Source organism: Eurypyga helias, unplaced genomic scaffold, assembly GCF_000690775.1.
Source record: "Eurypyga helias isolate BGI_N326 unplaced genomic scaffold, ASM69077v1 scaffold17711, whole genome shotgun sequence".
Classification (NCBI taxonomy): Eukaryota; Metazoa; Chordata; class Aves; order Eurypygiformes; family Eurypygidae; genus Eurypyga; species Eurypyga helias.
In genome coordinates this window covers 37,420-47,410 of record NW_010231809.1, presented here as the reverse complement: position 1 = coordinate 47,410, position 9,991 = coordinate 37,420, and the positions used below count along the sequence as shown (strand labels likewise).

General features: G+C 56.8%; 1 protein-coding gene across 1 annotated transcript in view; it reads right to left on the bottom strand.

Moving 5' to 3' along the window:
- Nucleotides 1–2,737: 2,737 nt before the first annotated feature.
- Nucleotides 2,738–9,991, bottom strand: part of TECTA (tectorin alpha) — a 25,387-nt gene continuing 18,133 nt past the window's right edge. Inside the window, 12 exon segments of the mRNA XM_010161232.1 lie at nt 2,738–2,835; nt 3,235–3,351; nt 3,918–4,005; nt 4,311–4,473; nt 4,951–5,199; nt 5,356–5,519; nt 6,219–6,421; nt 6,779–6,889; nt 7,064–7,332; nt 7,415–7,701; nt 8,354–8,737; nt 9,678–9,877. Coding sequence (XP_010159534.1) covers nt 2,738–2,835; nt 3,235–3,351; nt 3,918–4,005; nt 4,311–4,473; nt 4,951–5,199; nt 5,356–5,519; nt 6,219–6,421; nt 6,779–6,889; nt 7,064–7,332; nt 7,415–7,701; nt 8,354–8,737; nt 9,678–9,877 — 2,333 coding nt within the window.

The window sequence follows — 9,991 nt, the reverse complement described above, 5'->3', positions numbered from 1 at the left end:
CCCAGACCTGCTGCTTCTACTGCGTTTGATGCAACCCAAGATGCAGTTTGGCCCCTGGCACCCACCACCCACCCATCCCCAAGCAGTGATCCCCCCAGCCGACTCCCCTCAGCTTGTACACCGAGCATGAGGCCTCATAGAATCATAGTTTGTTCTGTACTAATACACTAACTACTACCAGTCACCAGCCCAGGAATAAGTTTCACCCCCGAGGGCTACATCTGGTGGGGATTTTTTAACGATGTTTTTGAACACTGGTGACACTGATACCTGAAATAGATGTGAAACACTCATCCAGAAACATCACATCAGAGCCTTGCAGGAGGCTTTTCAAAGGTGGGAATGGGTACAATTTGTACCCGTTACCCCTTGTCCTGTCACTACAGGCCCTTGTAAAATGTCCCCCCCAGCTTCCTTGTAGCCCCTTCAGGTACTGGAAGGCTGCAATGAGGTCTCCCTGGAACCTTCTCTTCTCCAGGCTGAACAAGCCCAGTTCTCACAGCCTTTCGTCATAGGAGAGGTGCTCCAGCCCTCTGAGCATCTTCGTGGCCTCCTCTGGACTCGCTCCAAGTGGTCAATATCCTTCTGATATTCTCATGTCATAAACTATCCCTCTGGCTGGTGTGGATCAGCTGTCCTGGCCGTGTCTCCTCCCAGCGCCTTGTAGAGAAGAAGCTGGAAGAATAGGAGCAGTAGGACCAACTGAGTTAATACAAGCATCACCTAGGCAACAACTAAAACATCACTGTGTTATCGACATTCAGCACAAACCCAAAACACAGCCCCATACTAGTTACTGTGAAGAAAATTAACTCTGTCCAGCCAAAACCAGCAGAATCTCCACCCCTTATTTCATACCACTTACACCATGCTCAGGTCCCACACTATCCAATACATTCTCATTAACCATCTCCCCGCTTCCCATCCTTTGATATAACACACAGATATCATTCCTTTGGTCTATGGAACATCCTTGTAAAATGCCCATAAAACGTCTATTGAGTGCATTTAGTCCATGACTTTGGGCTCCATCTGTTCTGGTGGTCACTCGGGACAGGAGAGGTGGGGTGTTGCATGGGGTCATGGGCACCGAAGCCAGCTCAGGTCAGGTCACTGCTGCACTCACACTGTTTCTTGTAAGGCTTCTCCATTGGTTCAGGCGATTTCTGCTACAGTAATTCCTATGACACACAACTTAAATCACAGGTTACAACAATTTAATGCTATTTTCCATTACAATCTCCACCCCTGGACTTGGGCCAATTGATAGGGCTTAACATTGCAATGAACTCCTCCTCTTGCTCCTAGCCTGGCTAGCAACACCGTGTTCCTGCTACAGCAGTGACATACAGTGGAAGAGTCACACACAGCAATCAATATCCATCATACCATTTAATTCATTGGCTATTTTTCCCCAGAATCAAATCCCCTTGAGGTTCACATTAGACTTCCCCATCTTCTCCCATCAGCCACCAAGTGTGCCCAGGTCCTTGGGCAAAAGCCATCCCACGAATGGGTTTCTCTTTGCCTGAGGCAGGAGTAACCCAGACAGTTTTCCCTAATGTATTTGCAGCATGCACGACAGAAGCAGCAATATTCCCTGTTTGCTGTTGGGTCCTGTCAGAAAGCATTGGAGGTGGAAGGTGGCTGCACAGAGTCCCCTCAGCTCCAACACCTCTCTATGTGGTCCCCCCCAACACCCCTGAAACTCCTTGCTCGCCATCCCTCCTGGGGACCCTCTCCGGCCATGGCATCCTCCCAGCCCCACCCGGCTCGCCCCATCCTCGCCACCATCACACAGGACAACACTGCTTACGAAGGATTACAACACTTTTTATTCCCACGCAGCCGTTTCACAGAGTACAAACACAAGACAAGACACCAACACAGACAGCACCCACCCCCACCCCTCCAGCACCCCAAGGCTGCTCTCGACTCTCTCACCGGGTGTTCCCATGCTGCCCCAGGCCCATGGACCCCGACTCTGCTCCCTCCCTCAAAAAACTCTGCTGTGATGCACCAGGCAAACATGGGAGGGAATTCCATCCCTCATTTCTCTGGTTCTTGCTCCTGCCCACCAGAAAGCACTTCTTTCCAAACCCTGGCACTGGCTTGTCACCACCACAGTGCACCAACAGGCTTCCCAGGCCCCCGGGGGCCAGCTTGGCCCTCCACCACACACACTGATGACACCACTGCTCTGGAGAACCCGGCGATGCGTTCCTGAGATGTCCAACATACTGTGCACAACACCTACCTCTGGCTGAGTCCATGCGCTCGTGAGACACCAACAGCAGCTCTGCAGGACTGCAGAGACCCGCTGCCAGCCATGCAAGGGGATGGCATGAGCCCCAGCCCATCCCACGCTACTGACAGGGGTGCAGACCACCTACAGTGCATGCTACAAGGGAAAGTCTGGGGAAAAGCTGCCAAAACAAACCCCCAAGTCCCACATCAATGATGGAAAATTGCAAAAAAAAAAACCCAAGTCCCACACTGATGCTGACAAACATCCAGCTCTGCCTCGCTGTCACTGCCACGGCGCCTGCCACACACCACCTTCACGTCCAGGTCCGTGCGCTCTCTCTCTCTCTCCAGGTCAAGTCCCTCTCAGCTCCATGCAGCAGGACGGGTCGGGGCAGCCTGGCCACTGCGGGGGTGCTGTCTCCTACCCTACAAAGACTCAGGCTGGCGCGAGAACAGTACATGGCTGGGCGGCAGAGCCGCGCCTACGAGGTCAGGTCCCGCGGAGCTGCGCGCAGCCACAGCCCAGCCACAGCTGGGCCGCCACCAGAAGGGTCACTCGGGCACGATGCTCCCCTGAAGAGCTGGAGGCTGCCAACACAACAAGAAGACCCACGTGAACTGGGCACACACACAGTGGGCACCTCCCTCCTCTGCCTGACATCCCGGGTGACCTATGAACTGTGCCATTCCCCCCCCCATCCTGTCACTGGGGCCCCCTTCTACAAGCCCCTTAGTTGGCCTTTGGACTCAATCCTGGCAGTGCCCCACACCATGCTACACACCATCACCACCGTTGCAGCTGACTGCTTGCCAGCTCTTCAGAGCCTGCCCTCATTGACGTCACAGCCCTCAGGCACCACCGTCACCTGGGAATGGTGTGCATCCAGCTCCTTGCCCTCACACGTTCCAGCCGCTTTACCCGCGCTCAGCCCTATGGCCCCTCGTCTCGCCTGTCCCGACACTTCCCGTGCTAACCCCAGTACTTGCCCCTGCAGCTCTTGCCGTCCCCTTGCAGCGTCCCTGTCACGCAGCTGCACAAGGGTCCGTCCGCCCGGCTCGTGCAGATCTGCTCGCAGCCTCCATTGTCCTCGCACCAGTCCGATCCTGGGCACAAAGAGCAAAGGGGGGCACCTGAGTGATGTTCCCAGACCCCAAGCCCCCAATCCTAGACTGCCCAAGACCCACCCTCCCTGCTACAACAATGGGGCCCACAAGACCAGGCCCATTACCTGCTGGGCACGCCCTCATATCACACACAGCATGGGGATAACGCCAGGAGCCAGCTGGGCTCCCGTTATCCCCCATGACCCCGGAGCACCGCCTAGTCTGATGCTCACAACCCTTCAGGGGCCTTTTGGGAAGACAAAGAGGAACGGGGTCAGAAATGGAGTGCTCCATGCCACCCTGGAGTCTCACCACACCATCTCCTGCACAACTGACCATGGATCCCTAGGAACACATGTCCCCGAGCAAGGTGGATCCCGACATGGCCCTCACCTGCACCCATCCAACCAGCACCCATGCACCCTCCACCCTCACCTCCCTGAAGCACCAATTCCTGAGCGCTCTCAGCTCCTCTTCTCCCAGGCGCTGCCCCGTGGCATGTCACCAGGCCTGACCTGGATGACAGACACATCCCCATGGCTCTTTTCAGGGTCACACACACTTACGCTTCCTTCTAATAGGCCCCACGGAGATGATCTGTTCCTTGGGCTCCTCAGTGAACACACTGGCCATCCTCGTGTGCTGAGGGCAGTTCTACATGGGGATAAATGCCACCTCCATCACTCTCAGCTCCTCCTGGGCCCTCTCCGTGCTTCTCCAGCTGGCCTGGCTCCCAGACTCCACCCCCTTGCCAGCAGGCTCAGAGAGCAATGGGTCCCAAGGTGACCTGTCCACGGCAGGGCTCTCCTCCTGGCACCTTCAGGGACATTAGACCCTCCCCACCTCGTCCCTGGGACTATGTCTCTGTCCACCTCTCTGATGCCAGGTCAACCGGGCTCACCATGCCCTGCCAGAGCCCTGCAAAAAGTGACCTGTCCCTTGGCACTTGCCCCACTTACTATTTTGCAGGAGTATTTCTCCGAATCGCAGAGTGAGACGGCACAGTGGAGGTGAACTTCATCATAATCCCCAATGAACTTGAAGACAGTGACGTGGAAGCGACATGTCAACGACACCCCATTCTCCTCTATGCCGATGGTGTTGTCCTTCATGTTTTGACACCTGCGCAAAGTACCTGCTTGCTTCAGCCCTCCTTTGAGGGACCCTCACTCGCAGGATGCCGCTCCCTTCTGTCCCCGTAAGGCCCCTCGACCTGGGTCTCACAGCAGCACACTTTGATCCTGCTCTGCCTGCCTCCTCTGGACAAGGACACTGTGTCCTGCTACCGTAGCGTGACCTCTCTCTGACACTTCCAACTGGGTTGGACTCCCATCTCTCAAGACACCTCCACCACGATCCATGTACCTCCTGTCTCCTACAGATGCCCTGATGTCCACGGCCCCCCGCCTACCGCTACGCTAAGTGAGCTAACTCCTGCACTAACAACACGAGCTCCCCTATTCCCCACCCGTTCTAGATCTTGGTCAACTGTCTCACTGACCAAAAGGTTGCCTGCTCCAACTGATGCCAGAACCCGTTCAAGTACCCTCCCCAACAGAAAAGACAAAAAACAATGGGGCCTGGCCTGCGGTTGCTCACCCTCCCTCGATGATGAAGTAGCGCAGCTTGTCGTTGCTGTCCCGCGAGGGGGTGGCATAGCACTTGTTCAGCATCAGGATCAGGTGGTTGGAATCAGCCCCAACAACAAAGACCCCCACGTAGAGCACATCCCGTGTGGTGAGCACCACCTCGCCCTGCCGGTAAGGGTGCTTGTAGGATGAGTTCTTGTACAGGGCCATCTTGGTCGTGAAGCTCCCTTCCTGCGTCGGCACCGTGAGGTTAATCACACTAACGATGACAAAAAAATACCATCTCAGGTGGAGAAAAGGCTACGATCCCCTGATTCGGTGCCTCACTTCGGACCCTTGCCACCTTGCCCTCCACACCCATGTGGTCCCATGCCTGTGCGATGGGAGAGGCCATGTGACTTGTCCCAACTCTTACCTGAGCATTGGCCGGACAACTGAATCCAAGGAGATCTTGATGTCCAGCTCATAAGCACAGGAAAACTCCACATTGATGGTCCGGTCCCGGGTGATGATGTTGCCCGTGTTGTTGGCACTTTCAATCCACACCGTGTTCTTGTACACTATATGTGTGCTGTTTGACTGCAGAAGGAATGCAGGGCATCACTCGAGACGGGCCGCCTCTGCTCCCCCACCTCCTTACAAATGCCTCAGCCCCTCAATGAGGGGCATGACACCAAGGGCCCTGCAGCCCCTCTGCCACATCTGGCTAGACAGGGTATGATATACTGGGGCTAGGAACTGCTGGGCACCATCCTTAGTCTACAAGACCTGCCTCTGTTTTTCCAAACTCCCATTCCAAGAAAGCACCTCCCAAGTGTCACTTGCACCAATGCGCACCCCTGCACTATCCCCAGTGTCAAGCCAGGCCACCATGGCGGAGAACTGCCCAGCTGGCATGAAGCCACGCTACCTTGATGCTCCCCATGCCAACAAGTTCCTTGCATATGTAATACACAGACCCCTCTCAGCCTCTCAGCTCTGTCTCCTCCTGCATCCTCTAGACCAGAACGCCAGTCAGTGAGGTGACAGCAACCCCGCACCAAAACAGCGTGAGCTACAAAGTCTACCCACAACCTGAGTGCAAGCTGCCCAGACTGACTGTCAGAGGTACGTGCACTTCCCAAGGGCCAGCTGATTCTAGGGTCCCTTTCGCTCCGCCAAGCTGCTTCCTGAAGGTGTGTTCCCCCCGCCTCCTCTGCCCTCACATTTGGATGAATGAGAAGACACCCAAGATGAACAGCCTGGCCTCCGCTCCCAACCGCGCGTGCCCTGGCTCACCTGCACCACGTTGCCACAGTTGCCTTTGGTGTTGTTGATCTGGAAGGAGATGAAGTCCTCCCCTTCGATGCCGGGGCAGTGGCGGTCGTTGACCCGCACGCCCTCGCGCTCAAAGCCCAACTGGAACAGCTTGCACTTCGAAATGGACACCTCCATTTGGGCGGCTTTACAGGTCACCTCTGCATCAATGATGTCATGGGTGGCTAGAGGATAAGATGACACAGCTTCAGATCACCACAAATGGCATGGCAGGCCCAGGCTGCCTGCCACCTGGCCCTCCCTCCCACGGCCAGAAATAGGCCAGGATCATCTCCTGCGGCACGCCCTGCCCATCCAGCGTCCTGCTGCTCAGCGTGCTCCTCAGCCAGAGATGCCCATAACGTGTGCTCCAGAAAACCTGCTCCTTGCTCCTGTCCTGACCTGTGCCCGGTTGCAAAATCCCGTCTCAGCAGAGGTCCCCAGCCCTCAGCACCTCCCTTCCCGAAGCCCCAGCGGAATGATGGCCTAACGCACACCCACGCGCTCCGTGCCGACTCTGCGGCCAGGACCAAAGGACTCACTGTTCCCGTAGGGCGGAGGCTCGATGCAGCCACACAGCTCCCCACCATTGTCCAGCTCGCAGCTGCGGTTGGGGCAGTCGGCGCCCACGCAGGGATCTTCCACCACTCCTGCTAAACAGCACAAGACGGAGCGCAAAAACGATCTTTACCCTCGGACCGCAGGGCTGGCACCTTCAACCATCACGGGACGCCCCCACCCCAGCAGCCCCTCTCCCCCTCTCCCGCTGGTTGCGGTCCCAGCAGGACATGGGTCCCCTCGAACCAGATGGTCTCTGGCTCCCTTACAGCAATTCTCCTTCTCGATCCACTCGGTGCCCAGGATGCCAAAGGTGCGGCAGGCCCCGCCCTATGCAGGCCGCTGGACCTTCTTGTGGTTGTAGCAGCCATCCAGAAAGCAGGACTCATAAAAGGGCAGGGGGTCCAGGAGGCCGTAGCAGGGCTGGAAGAAGCCTTTCATGTCCGTCAGCTTCAGGCAGTAGCTGTCGCTCTGCAGCTCCTGGATCTGGACGTTGTCGCAGGAGGCAGCGTACTGCGAGTACTGCAGCTCGTTGCAGCTGTGGGCACCGGATATGTTGCGGGGCGGCTGGACCCGCTCCCGCTCCCATGCAGCAGGGAAGGGGCATCTGACCCGCTCACCTCTTCTGCATGCCGTTGGTCTTCCAGCTCTGTGCCAGCACCACGCTGCTGACCGCCGGCTTCCCCCGCAGAGTCGCGTAGTCGTCCGTCCGGTCGCCGTTGAAGTTGCCGCAGAGGCCGCACACCTTGTTCTGCAGCCGCTCCCCAATGGTGATTTTGATGACGTTGAAGCCATTGTAGCGGATCTGGATGTCAGGGCTGGAGTCGATGACCAGGAAGCCTTCCTGGCTGAAGATCTTCGTGGAAAGCCCAGTGACAAAGGGGATGCTCACATGGCTGCCGTTCACCTGGTGCAGGAGATGACACGAGGCTGATATCCCTCCCGTACCCTCCGCCTATGGATGCCAGTGCAAGCAGCCCACAGGTGACTCCCACTATCCCAGGCATGAAAACACACCACCTTGTCTTTGGCAGTGGCTGGCATATGCTCCTCCTCCTTCCAGCCCAATGGGTCGCCCCGAGTGCACCACCTCCCTTAAATACATGCATGAGCCTGCACCACAAAGGGACCCCAACTCATGTGCAGGGATTCATTGCTCATCAGGAAAGGGCACAGACAATGCCCTCCAGAGACTGAGCAACACGCAGCCATAGCCAGCCCTCCATACCGCTCCGCTCAAAAGGACAGCTTTACCAGTGCCACCAAGAGGTGGATGGGTACATGACTGCAAACTCCTGGGCTGCAGATGGCCTCATCTCCTGCCAGCCCTTTGGTCCTGTCTGGCATCCCTCCACTAAGCCTGACAGATGATGGCTGTATCCTTCACCCATAGAGCTGTCTCTCCCAGGAGACAAAGCCACTGACAGAGCCTTGCAGGGCCCTTGCAGAAACCATCGTGCAGCCCCACATCCCATCCTCCTCTGCTTGGGAGCCAATCCCACGCCGCCTGTCCCCTAGCCCTGCTCCGGAGGAGGCAGATGCAGCTGACGAGACTTTACCTTGACGGTATTCCTGTCGCTGATGAGGATCTGCTCCTCATTGATGTAGAAGTACACAGGGGAAATGATGGTGAGGTTGGGCGAGGACCACTTGTCAAAGTTGATGATAAGCTGGAAGGAGAAGTCAGGCAGCTTCTGGCAGATGGTGGAGAGGACGAAGGCACAGTTGGCAGGGAAGCGGAGGAAGGCGCCGTCGAAGGTGCGGAAGACACCACCCCCCGCTGCCAGGCAGAAGGAGCTCCTGGTGCTGAAGCAGCCACGGACACCGTTGCGCAAGGCACACTCTTCGTCCGACTTGCAGTGCCGCGGGTCGCACTGGATGAGGTTGCGTCGGAAGCAGCGGCACCGGCGGGTGCAGTCCCCATTCCAGAAGAGCTGCTTGGGCTGAAAGAGGGACCTGTCACTGGCCAGAAGGGCCAGGGACCCCTGTCCTACCCTCTGCGGACCAAGATTTACACCCTTCCACTGCACAGCAAGTGAGAGTGGGAAATGAGGACAGAGAAAAAAGTGCAAAGAACACGCTGGTAGCTTGCACCCACCTTCCAGCATCTCTGCTACTCACAGGCATGAGAAAATGACATGTTTTCCACTCCCACCACAACCTCCCTCCCCTTTCATAGATACACAAAAAACCACACAGTCTTACTGACTCCACCTTTCCACTCCTCTAGGAGATATAATTCCCATGGGCCCTCAGATGGAGGCTTCCTTGCTCTGTGCTGGCCTTCCTCACACCAGAGCTCCAAAAGAGCAGCCATGGAGACTCTCGGACTGGAAATGGGACTGGCACAGGTGTCTCTGATGTGTAAAGCACCTGACCTGAGTGCACGTCCGTAGTCAGATCAGAGCTGAACCCAGGCCCTGACACAGGTTCTCTTCCAGCAGGAGCTGAATACACTCTGCAGCTCAGAGCAGGACTTGGGAGACTGCAAGTCCCAGAAAACACCAGCAAACATCCCACGGACCATTGCCGGGGCTCCGCTATGGAGACTGCTTCATCTCTCTCCACCTCCATTCAATGCACATTTGCCCTTGTTCTCACCCACTCCTGCCTGGTGCAAAACCACCCGACTGCAGATCGATCCCCAAGCATGGCCACGGACCGGCAGACAGGTATGATTTTGGTGAAGGAGAGGGCCTGTCCCTCCAGGTCCTGAAGGGCGCTCTCTCTGAGGTTCTGACCCTGCTACCCTGGCAAATGGACCCAGCGCAACACCTGGTCTTGCCCTGGCCACCATCTCCACTCAGGGCACGATACGCTGCCCAGGAATATCAGAAGGAGAGTGGGAGAAAGGCCAGGAGAAGAAGGACATAAGCAGCGTACCTCGTAGTATTTGCCATCGGAGTAGCAGCCACAGTTGTGGGGCAGGATGCAGCTCTTGCCGTTGAGGACGTACCCGGGGTCGCACTGGCATCCCTCCACACAGTAGTGGCTGCAGTCGCTCTTCAGTCGAATGGCAGCGCATCGGGGCTGGCACAGGGACACACAGCTCTCGTAGTGGCTGTTGGGGGGACAGCTGACGGCTGCAACATTACCAGAGGACAAAACAAATGCAGATTAGCTCCCCAGACAAAAAACCAACCGGGTGCACAGCCACTGTGGGGCTGTAATCCCCGCCAATGGTGTTCCTGAACCGC